Source organism: Ambystoma mexicanum, chromosome 8, assembly GCF_040938575.1.
Source record: "Ambystoma mexicanum isolate Mex_15411 chromosome 8, UKY_AmexF1_1, whole genome shotgun sequence".
NCBI classification, from domain to species: domain Eukaryota; kingdom Metazoa; phylum Chordata; class Amphibia; order Caudata; family Ambystomatidae; genus Ambystoma; species Ambystoma mexicanum.
This window is the reverse complement of record NC_090929.1, coordinates 1,359,957,257-1,359,973,180: the sequence shown is the minus strand read 5'-3', so window position 1 is coordinate 1,359,973,180 and position 15,924 is coordinate 1,359,957,257. Positions and strand designations below refer to the sequence as shown.

The 15,924-nt window shown below is 42.7% G+C and overlaps 1 protein-coding gene across 4 annotated transcripts in view; it reads left to right on the top strand.

The window, feature by feature from the left end:
• Positions 1–15,924, top strand: part of PTPRE (protein tyrosine phosphatase receptor type E) — a 2,259,327-nt gene that overhangs the window by 1,413,519 nt on the left and 829,884 nt on the right. For all 4 annotated transcript variants that reach the window (XM_069611476.1, XM_069611477.1, XM_069611479.1 and 1 more), the window contains one exon: positions 5,996–6,086. In XM_069611476.1, the coding sequence (XP_069467577.1) occupies positions 5,996–6,086 (91 nt within the window). The remainder of the gene's footprint in view (positions 1–5,995; positions 6,087–15,924) is intronic.

Sequence of the window (15,924 nt, the reverse complement as noted above, 5' to 3'; positions counted from 1 at the left end):
TCCTCAAGATGTTCTTGGAAGTAAATACTGCAGTTGTTTAGGGAGTCTGTAGATAATGCCGATAGCATGAGTGTGGTGAGGGTGGGGACATGCCAAACCTACTTGCGTATATGTAGCATCAGAGAATCCTACCACTTCCCCACACTCATAACATTAGTTTTTGACTACACAAGGTGTCACTAGAGCGACAAGTAAGTCCCGGGACTGAACGCTTTGGGACAAAATGCCTTACTGCAAGTTTGGAAGATGTTCCTATGGTACATTGACCAAATTCGAAAAATGTTGTTGCGTGTGGCAACAGCAATAATGCGCACTGGAAGTAAATCCTCCATCATCATTACTATTGAGGTATTTATGGAACGCGGCCCGAGCTTTGTGAAGCAGTGGCGCAATTTACAAGTCACAAGGGGAAATACACGACGAGGGAAGCAGATTGCAAGGGAACAATAAAAGTGTTTTCTGTAGTCCTGTTACTACAATATTTGTGGTACTAATCCTTATAGGCAGCAGTTTGGGAAAGGTGGCTTGTCTGGAAATAATTGGTCAGTAAAAGTCGTTGTTTCTGGCAATATCATATCTACAAAGGCAAATCAACACACAACTCCTGATCACCAAGGTTGGGTGATAAACCATTGGGATGTCTGACTAGTCTTGAGGGTCTCAGGAATGGTTTACACCTCTTCTGTAAGTAATCTGATTCTGTAAATATTCAGTGCCCACACCATACAATATCACCATTGAACTGGGTTCGTAATCTCACTAGTTGCCAGGGTCTATCATGGTGAAAACGTGCTACATGGCCAAAGTGACTAACAGGTCTGAACATACAAGAAACAGAATTCTGCATAATCACCAATTCAAGTGGAACATCACTTAGTACAAATACCTTGATACCATGTCATGAACCATTCATTACATCAGCTATTAGGTGGCACTTCAGCACCACCTATAAGCTGGAAGTATTGCATTGGAGTACATCTAGGAGGCAGTTGGCATGAGATGAGGGGCACAGAGCTTCGTTGGAGTTGTTTGGTTATTTACCATCCATTGAAGTCCCACGTCTATTCTAATTCCTATGCCCCTTCCTGCCCAAAACACATCCACCTGGGATATTTTCAAGCTCTCTTTATCAAGTACTAACATCAAACTTTGACCTGCCAGTATTCTTTCTAAGCAGTCTACTGAGATCTAACGGCTTAATTACAGCTGTCAAATGTGCCACTGGTGTAATAGAAATGTCTTAACCATGTGTATCTTCAGCTCCTCTGTTCCTTGCACTGAAATCCTGTTTAAAACAGCATTGATAAAGCCAACTGTTTAATCTGACTTTCTCAAACTGCTCACTCCTGAAATTGGGCAGTATGAAAGCTGTAACTTTTATGATTTAATTTGACTATTACATAAGGCAGATTCCCCACCTTAAAATGTGCTGATTGAGACATGTTTTCTGGGTACAAGAGTGTTAGGCAGAATTATATGCAGTACCCTTTGGGAACACTACACACAATTAGGAATACAAGTGGCAGCACAAATTCACCTTTGGTACAAGCCTTTACTATACAGTAAAGTGGTAGCAATGGCTGAGCAGCCAGACTTATCTCAAGAGCAAGTTAGCGGTATCAAATAGTTACACAAAGGGCAGCAGTTACTATGATTCAAACAAACACTGACTCAAGGTTTCCAAGTAAAAGAATGTACATTTATTTACTCTTCAGTTGTATAACATTTCAAGTGAAGCAGTTCAAAAATCACACTCTTAATGCACCACCCCACACCCAATAATTTCCAGACAAAATGAAGTGCGAGCAAAATGGCACTCTGTAAATTTAAAAGGGAGGGAAAGACAAAATTAGGCAGAAAGGGGAGCAGTACCAACATGTAAGTAAGCAGGGCAATCTAGAAAGAGGAACTACAGTGAGGGAATCAAGTCAAACAGGCTTAGGGCCAAAGTCAATAGGACAAAAGTCTTTTGCTCAAGATCACACAGTTCAGGGTAGTTTGCGGTTAAGTCTTTGCCAAGAGTTCTGAACGAGGTTGGTCGGCAGAAAAGTTAGCTTAAAGAGTAGAGAAGGACAAGCCCTCAGATTGGCAAAAGGTTTCACACCCTTCCACGGCGGCTGGATGAAACGAACAACCGGATGTTGAACAGTACCTTAAATGGAGAAGAAGTTGTAGCTGAGGCAGGTGTTCCGGGTAGTTCCAGCAGGCTCACGGTTCCTGAAGAGACTGTCGAACTGACATGAAGTAGGAAGACTGGAGGGTTCTGCACTACCCAGGGAAGAAACCAGCAGTAGAGCAAAGCAACAAATAAAAGGTGCGCTCCTTAAGACCCAAGCAGGGTCCGACCTTCCTGGCTATCCGGCCAACTGCAGCTCTGTACAGCAGATTCGACCATTAGAGGGGGTCCTGGCTTGGAGTTTGGGTGAACTGGTTGGTCCCATTAGCTCAAGGGAAGAAGATTCTTGGAAGATCCTCTCTGTCGTTGGAGTCTGAAGATTCGGACCTGCAGCAGGGCTTCACCGGGCGGTCCAGTCATTGGAGGGATCCTCTTCTGTCAGTTCCTCTTTGGTTCTCTCACTCCAGTGGCAACTCTGCTCCTCCAAACTCAAAGACCTGCTTTTTATGCAGTTTTCCCCCATTCACACAGCCTGGTTGTCAATCACACAGCAGGGTGGCTCTCCTGGCAGGGACAGTCACCCAGCCACTCAAACAGGAGTGTGATTTGGGTCACCAAGGGAACCCATGGCAGGGGTCCTAAAACCCCTCCCTCACATCCTGCCTACCCAGACTTTCAGGCTCCTAAAGGAGGGCTTCTGTGCAGAAGCACGCGAAAAGACTGTGAGCAAAGGAACCAAACATGGTTTGGCGTGTAGAGACGAACACGAGAAAGACTTTTCCAAAAAGAAATGGCGACTAAACCCAGCCGGAAATATATTAAAAACAATATGGTCAAGTGGATTTAAGTTCAAGGCTACCAAGATAGACTAAAACAGTACCATGATTATTTAAGATAACCGCGGTAGGAAAAATAGGATAGTTATCACTGCCACCAGCCAAGTCTTAATGGAAAGGGAGCAAAGCAATGCTCCAAGAGAAACAGACAAAAAGGGATAAGTATTAACCCTTTCCAGTACTCAATGTAAGATGGTTTGTACTGGGTCTGTGGATTTAAAAGAGACTAGTAAATTAAATGGCAACTTTACTTGTTCTGGGGGACAGTTGTCAGCCCCAGAAAATGGAGTCTGACTTGGGAAGTCTAAAAGACAACCCTGTGTCACTGCACTGAGGGTGCTGTGTAGCACACAGTAAAAAGATGATGCCTGTGGAGTAGGTGAGGCTCCACAGTTTGTGAACACAAAAATCTTAAACACACACAGCAAAACACATGTAAGAGTGGGAAAAAGGCCTCACACTCTTACCAGGTGAAAAAAAGAAATCCTAGAAATCCAGCAAAGATGCTGAGGGACTCACTAGGTAAGGGAAATTAGCCATATTTGAGAATTCTCCCTAACAAAGAGCATCTTCTTGTTTGTGATTGCTCATGAGCTGGCTCGGACTGGGCCATAAAATTGTCTCGGGCACCAATGAAAAAGTGGCCCACAGTTGCAAATGGCTATTCATTCCTTTTGTTACACTGTTTGAATAGTACCAAGGGGGAGTTTTTTTTAATCAAATGTAATGCAAATTGTGCATTTTAAAGAATATTTATTCGGCAACACTGGCCAAAACTACTAGCCGCATAGTGAAGAAACTCATCAAACTGGCCCACATTGGCCACAAAAGTGGCCCACTTTGACCCAAAAACGTGCCCTCACCAGCACTTTGCGTTTTTGGTTCTACCACGAGCATGTTGCCCTAAAGGCCGGCCTAAGGCTGCTAATGAGCTTTAAACCAGAGGTGCCCATTTCCCACCAGCATTACATTTTATTAAGTGAATGTAATCTTTACATCTAATCATGTGGTCATTGCTTTGTTTCTCAGTAAATAATAAACGGTATCCAATGAAATAACAAAATGTCCTATTAATGCACGACCTTCGCTACATTACTATCTTTGGTAACTATTGGACCAAACATTTTGTGTACGATGGGTTAGAATAGCCACAATACTCATTTTCCTTAATGATTTTCGAAAGAGCATTGTTAATTTGTAACCAGAGTTGTTATTGTGCAAACTTGGACATTCACACCGTGGCAGCTTTCAAAAGGCAAATGCTTCCTCCTCCTTGATTATTTCATAGTTTAATGCAAATGTGTTTTCTGTGTAGTGTGCGCTCCATTCCTAGTTTGTCTAAGCCTATGCACAACTTTCTCTGTGACTGCTTTTGGAGTGCCCACGTCATATCCTTGCATTTCCCATAACCTTTCCTGAAATATTTACTGCAACTCCTTTTATTTTCATTCTGCCCTTGTTTAGAGACTAAGGCCCTCATTGCAAGTAAGCCGGTTCGGGACCGGGTCACTCAGACTCTGTCGGTCGTTCAGGCCCCTTCCGGCAGATGAATCACTGAAGCACCGACTCTGTTAACAGAAGTGCCAGTGCTTCAGTGTTACCATGGGAATTTACTGTTACGGCACTGCCCGTAATAACCCAGTGTTACTGGGATATCGGGCAGCGGAAACGGTAAACTGAGGTTGCCAGCACTGCTGGCGACCTACCAGCAACTACGTAATGAGGCCCTAATTGTGGGGGCTGGAGGTGAAAGGTGGGTAGGGGAAAAATCACAATATACCATCCAAAACATTTGTTTGCAGATCGAGGCACCGCAAAGCTCTAAAGATTCCAGTGACCATGCGTGAGAAGGGAATCCAGTCCTGTTTTGCTTGGAATGCTGGGTTTTGCAATTTCAAATGGGAAAGAAAAACTACAAGTCCCAGTATCCAAAGGGAAAAAACAGTACTGGGTGGCCTTCTCACGCATGGCCACTTGAAACTTGAGAGCTCTGGAATCACAAGTTTAAAAAGTAGCACAATAATGAGATAAAAGATTTAGGGTATTATTCTCCAAATGTTTTTAAGTTTTGGCAATTAGCTGGACTCTTAAGTGCTGGCTATATGCTGCAATTTTTGGCATGAGAAGTGAAGCTAGGACAAGAAAGATCGGATGTGAGTGGTGGGACGCACAAGCTGTGGATTTTGTTTGGATTTTGTTTCCACCTATGGCCAGGCTAGTCCCTATGACCATTCTCAACCACATGCCCCTTTCCATCTCAAACACGCTTCCACAGAATTTCTTTGAGCTAAATGCATGCTTTTAAGGGGACACCTATGTTATTTCTAACCAGTCGTCTGAAAGGTATTGGCGTATTTGTAACTATAAACCTTCTCCTGGTGTAATAAAAATGTTTCTACTAAGTGTGCCTTAATGCACTTGATTTATTATCAATATATGTGTCCGTGCATCTGTTCCCTGCACCGAATTCCTTTTAATAACAAGTGTTGGCAAAACCAGTAGTTTGGGCTCTTGAATAAGCATCAGATATGCATTCGCGAGGCACTTTCATAATAAACTGAGGCGCTAACACCATTTGTCAACTGTTGCCATATTATGGCCAGATAGTGCCATTATGGCAGTGTCTAGAAAATGCCTTGCCTACATGAAAGCCAAAACTGTTGGCTTTGCCAATGCTTGTTTTTGTTTGTCGACTCAGAAAGGCATGCACTTTCCTAGAAGCATTCTTAGTTTGTTGTCATGAGTGCAGTCACAGTTTACCACTGCACTGTGTGCCTCTGAGGAAGTGTGCCGACAAACCCTGTTCATCAACAGGATGTCAGTATTGCACCACTTCCATTAGGTTTGGAGAACTGATCATAGTATAAATGTCAGTCTAGCCAGAGTTTGCACTTCAGTCACCACATTTAGAACGAGCACATTTTCAAGAGGAAAAATGTTAATGCAAAATCAAAGCAATTTGGGCCTGGCATTAAGGGGATTGTTTGCAATTTACTTATGGAGAGAATTTTCAACTTGACTATGTAACATTTCTCCTCTTTAGGCGTTGCCACCTGTGCATCTCCAAGGAATGTTTGAAGCAGCTAATAAAGAAGAGAACAGAGAGAGAAACCGATACCCCAACATCCTACCCTGTAAGTTTCTTTCTTCACAATATGTGTTTTGTTTTAACTAAGGATTTGCCATGTTCACAGAATATATAGTAACTAACCTCGTTTACCCGGACCACAAACACTCACTGCTTATGAACTTGAGAACAGAAAATGCCATAGGATTTCTTTGGTGTATAATCAATCCAGTGCTTGTTATTTTAGATGCACAGATTGAAGAAATAGAACTGATTGGTACTTATTGGTTAGGAGAAGAGGTTGCACACAGGATTCAGTAAGGATGATGTATGTGTTTTTCCCCTAAAATTGTGGTTGCTATCCTTGAAACACATGGTCATTGGACGCATACACTATAGTCTGATTTGTTGAACTGTGAGGTGTCCGCGTCCTTCGAAGCTCAAGCATGTTCATTGACGCTGAAGCATGTTTGGCAGTTGATTGCAGGGACAGCCAGTGATGTATTGTTGTGTTTCATTACTGAGGTATTGTGTGGCCTTCTCATAATTATTAATCAACATTGTTCCTATTTGGCTGTGACTTTATTTCAATGATTTTTAAAAAAATTGCATGTCACTTGAGAATTGACACTTTTGTCTTTCTGAAACTTCACATTCTGTTATCTAAATATAATGAATTCAATAAGGCAGTCCTACATGTGAAGAGAAACACACTCTTGGTTGTTACTGTTCATCTGAAAACAAAGGTTCTGGAAAAAATCATGGTCTTTACACATTAACATTTATATCTTCTATTATTTAGTTTATGAAAAACGTTTAACAATGCAAATCCGAAAGTTCCATAAAATGCTTTAGATACTATCTTTATGTATAAAGCTGAATGTATGTATGAGTGTATGTTTGTCCCGCTAAACAAATCCACACCGTTGAACCCACGTTTACCACATTTTGCATGGATTCCTCTTTTGTCTGGGGCAAGATCCTAGTCTATGTTTGGATGCAAAAAATGTACTCCGTAGACACCCTCATTTACTGATGCTCACCCCGAATCACTGCAGCAGGTACTAGAAATAGGCAAAATTTTGAAAAGTGTTGGAAGCAAAATGTTCGATATGTTGGTTATTCATTTAAAATGAAGTGTTTATTAAAGCATTTTTAAACGGAATTAAAAAATAAATACATTTTTTTATCACGCCACTCTAAATATGGGAAATGGCAAAGTCACAGTTTACTTGAGTTCATTCACGAGGAGAGAGCACAACCAATCAATCGTTCTTGGATATTTTCTCAAATGTGCTGAAGCCTTTAAGTGACAGAAACATGACGCCCAAAAAAGAACATCACTTGGAAAAGCTCCATCTGATGCAAAGCGAAAATCAATATCAAGAGCTTCTGAAATACAACAACAAACAGCAGCACGACTTGCCGACCAGAGGACAAGAGCAACTTTCTTCAGGGCAAATGAGATGCCAGAGCGAACTGAAGCAAGGCTTGCTGACATGAGGACAAGAGCAACATCCTCCAGGGCACGTGGGACACCAGAGCAAATTGAATCCAGACTTGCTGACAAGAGGACAAGAGCAACATCCTCCAGGGCACATGAGACACCACTCGGTCAGGGCACAGGCAACACCAGGTACCCCAGCTAGTTTCCTTATAAAAATTGCATTGAGAAAAAAGCAGATACTTAAATTTAAAACAAAATTAGCTGGGTTTTTTTGGTACATAAGTGAGTCTTCTCTACAAATCCTCAAACTTTTTTTTACATAGTTGAGCATATATTATTACAATTACTTTTATCAGAGCGATTATTTTACACATTAACTTAGTTTCCAATATCCATGTGGCTACATTTTCTTTACACTGGAGCAGAAATTTGGTGTTTAATTTTTGCTACAAACAGATTCTTTCCAAATGATAAATTCGCATTCATTAATCTGTGTACATCATGTGGGTAAATGTACAGTGCATCTGTAATCGTAGGAACATTTTACTGATTTGTCAAAAGGATTCAGGAGTTGAGCAACGCTTGCAGTTATAGCTTCCTCAACTACCCACTTGGTTTTGTTTGCCAACTGCTTATGCATTGCATCCCAGTATGCTTAATCAGTCCAGCAGAGAAGCAGTGTACAATTACAATGGGTACGTTTTGGGGACTATGGCAGAGTGTATTTGGGGGGCAGGGTGGTGGTAGAATGGATTAGGAAGATAATTTACTGAGGATCCCACCCTTACAACCACCCCACGGGCTACTGGCAGGCATCAAGAACGTCTAGGCATCCCTGTGCAGGGCATTAACCCCAGAGGTGCCAAAGGACAAATCCCACCCTCTTTTAAGAGTGCACATAGCTCTACCTCACTTTTCTGCTTATAGAACATTTCTATTTATGGCCGTTAAGGGACTGAGTAGAAGGCCATATACTGTCCTTTCACCTGTCAATTTCTTCAACCCAGTTACTTTTTCCCCAGTTACTATTCACAAATTGCAATGTAATATTTCACTCTAGATTCAATCCAGCTTATGATGTGGTCCTATTTACAGAATTGCAGTTAAACAGCTCCTTCTTTACTGTGCTGGGATAAGAATTGATGGGGGCAATTTAGCTCTTAGCTGTAGCCTTGGGCAGACTTGTTAGCTTGATACAAGCTTCTACCAAGAACTTCTTTTGACTCCAAACCTAACTGGTTCCGTACAAATGTGACAATAATTCTGTATTTTGACATTTCTATAAAGGTTCTTTAGGAAAGCTCTGAAACACATTTAAAGCATAATAGGCCATATTTTGTGGACAGAAAGGTATAGTTTGCATATCATATTGCTGCCCGATTTGAAGCACGCTATGTAATAGCTCCTCATTCTCCATAGGTAGCTCCTGATTACAGTTTGGTGCCAGTTTTAAAATATGTAGTGTACCTAACCACGAATGTCCGAAGCCCTGGTATGAGAATTTAAATTGTATATCTTGCAAATGTATTTGGAAGAGAAGAGCTTGTTTCAATGTCTGTTGTTTGGAAATACGTGAACAGGCACTGATTGCAAAATGAGGTATACATTTGTACAATTTGCAAACATCGTTCTTTTGCACTAGTTGCCTTTTTTCTGTATTTCAAAATTCTACTATGTACACGGCTTCTTCAGTTCTCTACCACAATGCATTCATTTTCTTTCAAACGTGTAACCTTTCCTCTTCATTTCCCCAGCAAACTAGCACCACATCCCTCTCCCTTTTCCTTGTCTACTGTATTTTCATTGTAAGAATATCCTTTTTCTTTTGTTTGAACATTTTAAAAGAAATGTTAAAATAAATAATTTCAATGATCTCTCCAAGCTCTAGTGTAAACACTCTTTAATGCTCTCAAAATACAATAGATCTATCTAACCGGCATCCAAAAGCCATCCTTTAGTTATGTGTTGGCAGTTGCGGTCATGCAGTCAGTGGCATGTATTCCAGGATCGGAGTGTGGTGAATTGAATAAAGATAATCTGTCCAGAAAGAGTTGTGAGTAAAATACATTAGTTAACAATAAGTGGTATAGATTAGTTTTGTAGATTGAATGGAGAGAAGGAGATGTCATCAGTGAAATCAACACGTCCCAATGTGGAACAGGTCAAAAATATCTAATTGAAAGGGATTGGACCAGGAATGAGATCGTTGTAGTTCTAAGGTGTGTGTTAAGTCCTCTAACTGACACTTGGGTAAAGGGTTGGCTAAGTCATGTAGATCAGGGGGGGCGGGGGCACTAACCACTAAGGAATGCTCGCCCCATGGGCAGTGTGTAGAGTATCCCATGGCTTGCCCCACCTCACCCCACTGATGTGGCATGGGTTTGTCACAAGATGCCCACTCGTGACATTAGCCCATCAAGGAGCACATGTAATGTGGATGCACCTGATGCTAGCCCAGTCTTCCATGATTATACTGCAAACCCAGCCAGCTTGTTCACTCAATCATCCTCAATTCCGCAAATTTGTATGAGACCACCAGTTTTTGGGTAAGCAGGGAACTCATGCCACAGAAATGCCCAGAAATGATGAGAAATTTAACCAACCAGTACATGTGAGTCCCCACGTCCAGAAGTATTAAATGCATTTAGTGAGCAGGGGAAATGTGCTGAGTGTGTAGCTAAATTGCATCCGCTTCCCTTCGTGAATGCACAAACTTAATCAAAGATAGCGCCAGGCCCATGTAAAGATGATTTCCGCAGTGCTGCAAGGGGAAGTAGTGGCGCCAATAGAGAGGCAGGTTGGCTGCAGTAAATCATGCCCCCACAGCAGAAGGTTACACATCCAAGCATAGTGGCACAGCGGTTGGACAGAGGGGGCTAGCAGAGGGGTCTCTGTGGTTGGAGGCAGCCAAGGTGCAGTGCAGGAGATTGCTAGAGGTGAATGTGCAGGTGGAGCTGAAGCGGATAGAGGGATACAGGTAGGAGGTGGTCTCTTAAAAGAAGGCCAAAGAACGGGCCAGAAAGGAGTTGGATAAGCTGGAGAGGATACAAGGAGACTGGGAAGAGGAGGGGCAATGAGAGATTTTTCGTAATTAGGCGGTGAAGAGTCAGCAATTGAGGAGCACCCAGACTAAGAGAGGGACTGAAGAGGCGGGTAAGAGAAGGGGCCACATACCATTTGAAGGAGCTGCAGGAGAAACAGTAGGCTGGACTAGAACGCCAGGGAAGTGGCCAGAGAAGATGAGATGGTGGTGAACCAAATGTTAAGGAATGTCAGGAGCCCAATGAGGAGGCAAAGGTGAACATGAAACAAATAAAAGTCAACATCTAACATTGGGGAAGAGGAGACCGATCAGTATCTTCTCGCCTCCTTGATTTTTGGCTTTATTGAATGATGGGTAAATGTAGGTGGTAGGAAGCGAGGGTGTAGAGGTTGAGAACTTGTTCTGTTTTTTATTTTTTAAGCCTCATTTTTCAGTTTTTTATTTGAATCTTTTGGACTACTTATTTGGGACTGCCACGTTGTTTTTAGAAGCTACCTCATAACAATCGAGACATACCTCTCATTGCTCTTGAACATCTTTCCTTTTCTTTGATCTGAGCACCCATTTCAAATTTAGAAGTTTATTTACGTTAAAGGTGCCTTCGGCAGGAAACAGCTTTTATTTATCGTCCTGCATTATGGAATTCCATTTTTCTAGATATTTAAAAGTATCAGGAAGAAAATGAGTAAACATAAAATAATCTGACTTACCCTTAGCTGGGAAAACAACAACTCTTCAGTCTGTCTTTTCCCCATTCTCACTTAGAGGAAAGTTCTGCTTACATAGTTGCCCGTGAGAAAGATATGTTCAATTAAATTTGATTAAATTCGGATTTCTCCATTAACAATAAATAAAAACCACATTAAAATAAAATACAAAAACAGTACCAGATTCCTCGCAACACCAATCGATAAAACCTTATTTTGACACTAATCCCAACCATACATAGATGCATTGATAAAATCTTCATAAAATCACAACAAAACCTAACACTTCATAAATCATTCTCAACGAATTAATGCATCCATAATGTGTTCGAACAAGTTATACATTATTTCAAATCATAATATACTGTATTGCCTCCCCACAGTGCCTGGTATTGTTCCGGACGAAAGGCGGTTTCAACACTTTCTTACGCAGGTCCATAAAGCAGTTACAAATCAATAGAACATGGCCCAGATCCTCTGGAACAGGCATGTCCTAGAAGCAGGCATTACTCATTTCTCCCTAGCCCCATTTAGTACAAGCGTTTAGGGGGAACACATTTAAGCGGATCATCAAAACTATTCCTCGACAGTTAGGGGACATTACACACTTCACCTCCTATCATTGTATCCACCATAAGAGTGGCATACAGCCTCAACGATCACAGGCTGCATGCCATTCTCCTATCTTCCACCTGATCAACTCACAGAGCTCTGTGCTTTAAAACAGATCCTAAGTGGATGTAATTAGTTTGCTTCAATATATTCACATCTGCAAACTCCACTTCTTGAATAATTTACAGCTCTCATTTTACCAAGTTTAACCATTGCGTGCAGGGAAATTTACTATTTGCAATGATGCATATTGAATATTTGGGTTCTCAATCTCTTGCGCATTTTAGTCTTCATAAAAAACAACCTGAATATGATACTTGCCTGTGTTTCAAATTTTGGCACCTCCAATTCCAGGCGTAGAGCACTATTTGGAGTCATGTTTCCTTTTTAAGATTTTATTCTTTATAACAGCAAGTTTAGAGCATTTTGAGTGCCCCCAAATCTTGCTCCCGTTTAACAGCCAAGTCCCCACCCCAATTTTGTAAACATTTAAAGACTTATTTAAACACTTATTTAAAATGTGACCACCACACTTGTAATAAAATCGCAATGAGCCCCCCATCCCTATCTGGGCTTTCTCAGCTACCATTTCCCATTTTTTTGCAAATAATAACCCTAAATAACAGAAAGTTTCCAACCTCGATATTTTCGCACCATTTAAAAACCATGAATGATTGTTTTACCCATCCTGAAAACCATGTTTTTTGTTTTAGGTTCCCTCGTCAACCATCCTGTTTTTGCCATTTTCTGTGTACTGCTCTGTGTTCTGCTTTTTTTCCCCTCATTTAGGTCTTCTTCCACGTCTGTTCTGTTTTTTGCTGTGAATTGTCATTTGTACTGCTGTCTTCCTCCTTCCTCCAGGTTCCATTAATTGACTGCTCTGGTATGTTGTTGCCCTGTTAACCTGGTTGTTGGTCATCTTACTGCCCTGTGTTCTTTTGTGCTCTCTCCCTGGCCCTCCATCTTGATCAGTTTAGTTATCTATTTACCACGTTTCCTTGTCTTGTTCTGTCTCTTCTGCTTGAACCCCCCCTATGTTCTCTCCCAGTGTCTCCCCCAACCCCTTCCATTCTTCTCTCACTCCCCACCCACACCCCTCTCATCTCTAGTCTTTCCCCTCCTCTGCATCACCTATTGTGCTCTCTGTTTCTCCTATTTTCTCCAACTGTTTTTCTATTGACTAGCCTACCCTTCTCACTAAGTCTGGTAGGAAGAAGTTCAAAAAGGATATCCTGGTCTCCAACCCAGGCCTCCCTATCGCTGATACCTACACCAGTGCTTCCTCCAGATGGACCCTTACCGACATGGACTCTCTTAATGGTCTCTGTGCTCTCTTCTTTCTCTTCCTCGCCCATTAATGGTGGCACCCGGTTTGAGGCCCTCTTGGCTTCCTTCCACTCCATAATCCTAAATAACAGAAAGTGTCCAACCTCAATATTTTCGCACCATTTAATAACCATGAATGATTGTTTTTTACCTATCATGAAAACCATGTTTTTTGTTTTATTCATATTCATATTCATATTTATTCATTCATATTCAGCTTTAGGTTATTGCTTCTGAAATAATGATCTGCATAATAAAAGCGTTGATGCAGTCCATCGGGGGTTAAATCAATTAAGGCTGTATCATCTGCATACAAAAGGATCCTACTGACCTTTTTCACATTTCCTTGATGGGGGGCATATTTTAAACACACTAGTTATGGGGTTAAATCATGCTAAAAATAATATATACATAAAAGAGAAGCTGGAGAGCATCCTTGCTGAATGCCTCCACATGTAATAAAATCAGCAGAGAATCTCCCTTCTTTGGAACACCTAACCACTGCTTGAGTGTTCATGTCACATCTATTAGTAATCCCGAAGGGACCTTCATCTTCTGCCACATTGCCTCCCTGTCGACAGAATCAAATGCTTTCTCGAGGTCCAGAAAGGCTACAGAGAACCTATCCCCTCTGGCAGAACAGTATTTTTCAATTAGTGAATTTAAAATAAAACCATGATCAATGGTCAAAAACCCCTTCCCAAACCCTGCTTGTGAGACTTGTAGAATATTATTTGAGCACACCCCCTACTCCAATTTTCAGGCCCTTATTAAAAATCTTACTCATTGTGATATGATATTTTATTTGCATCGCGCTCGTACCCAAGTGTTTCAGAGCGCGACTAGGCAAGGGAGGGGAACAGGGGAGAACACAACACAACAACAACAGCGATCTTACTAGGCCCAGTGACATTGAGAACGTGCAAGTGCATGGGAATGGGAAAGGGAAAAAGTGCATGGAAGGGGGAGAGTGGAAAGTGCGGAGCAGAGGAGGGCAGATGAAACATAAATAGAAAATGGGGGCAATAAACAGTGGTAGTGCAGCCAGCAAGTGGCAAGTGCTGTGTTTAAGGCAGCAGACTGGGTAAGTCTGATTACTGCAGAAAAAGAAGTACAATGGGGGGGCTGTAAGGGTACAGATACAGTCCCCAGTGCAAGGAGTGGCCAGGAGGCAGTGCTGGAGGGTGGCCTGGGCCCAGGGGACAGAGGGTGGCCAGGTGCACAGTGCCAAGAGAGAGCAGATCAGCAGGAGAGAGGGGGAGCGAAGGCAGAAGCAAAGAGGAAGGTCTTGAGGGTCTTCTGGAACCGGAGATGGTTCTCCTCAAGTTTTAGATTGGCAGGGAGGCTGTTCCAGTGGGAGGCCCCAGCCGAAGATACCCTCAGCTCGTTTCTTTGAACAACAATTGACCCGGAGGGAGTTAGAGGTAGAGGAGCGAAGAGCTCGAGAGGGGAGGTATTTGCAGAGGGATAGCTGACGCTATTTTAGACCCAGGCCCAAGAAAGCCTTGTGGACAATGTAGAGGGTTTTGAATTTAATCCTTGCATCCACTGGGAGCCAATGGAGAGATGTCAGGGCTGGAGAGATACAATCCCAGGGCTTGAGGCCAAGGACAAGTCTTGCAGTCCTGTTCTAGATAAGTTGCAGAGGGCAGGGAGTAGAGGCAGGTAGATTTAGAAAGAGGCTGTTACAATAGTCCAACCTACAGAGAACCAGAGCTTGGGAGACAGTGAGCTTATGAGGGAAGGAGAGGAAAGGCAGAGTACCTCTGAGGAGGTGCAGTAGGAAGTTTGACTTTTTAGAGACCACAGAGATATGGGTGGAGAAGGAAAGTGTGGAGTCAAAGATGACCCAGAGGTTTTTAGCCTCGCAGTTAAGGGTAGGAGGGAGGCCAAGGGAGGACGGCCAGAGGGTGAGGGAAAAGGATGGAGATGGTGTGCCGATGAGGAGGATCTCAGTCTTGCTGGCATTCAGACAAAGATCATTGGCAGCACACCAATCTTGAATGGCAGTAAGGCAGTCAGAGATGAGAGGGAGCAGAGATTTGAGCAGAAAATGGCAATGCAGTGGGTGAGAGTTGCCAGGTATTGGTTGAAGAGCCAGGGGGAGAGGTTAGACCCCTGGGGAACCCCACAGGTAGAGAGGAAGATAGATGATAAGGAAGGACCCCAGTTGGACCTTGGAGGGTCGGTCATAGAGGAAAGAGGTCAGCTGGCCAGAGCCTGATCATTGATGCCCAGGTTATCACAGAGACAGTTCAGCAGGAAGGTGTGGTTTACCATGTCGAAGGCAGAAGAGAGATCAAGAAGGATGAGGACAGAGGGAATGTTGAATTCCAGGTTGGAGAGCAGATCTTCACGGATATTCAGGAGAGCAGTTTCCGTGCTTCTGGCCGCTCTGAAGCCAGACTGGTGGTCATGGAGACTGCCAACAGAATCTGAATGAAGGTTAAACTGAGAGATGGACAGCTTTTCCAGGAGTATGCCCAGAAAGGGGGTAATGGAAATTGGGTGATAGTTAGCCGGACAGGAAGGATCAGCTGTGCGTTTCTTGAGAAGAGGATGCACAGGGGAGTGCTTCAGAGAGGAGGGGAAAGATCCTGAGGCAAAGGAGTGGTTGCAAAAATCGGCAAGGGCTGGATCGAGGGTGTCAATGTGGTCCTTGATGGTTTTAGAGGAACAGGGATGAACCTGTTTTGACAAGGCTTTCATAGATCAGACTTGTCTAGCGACCTCATCGGGGGAGAAAATAGGAAAGGAAGAGAAGGACGGT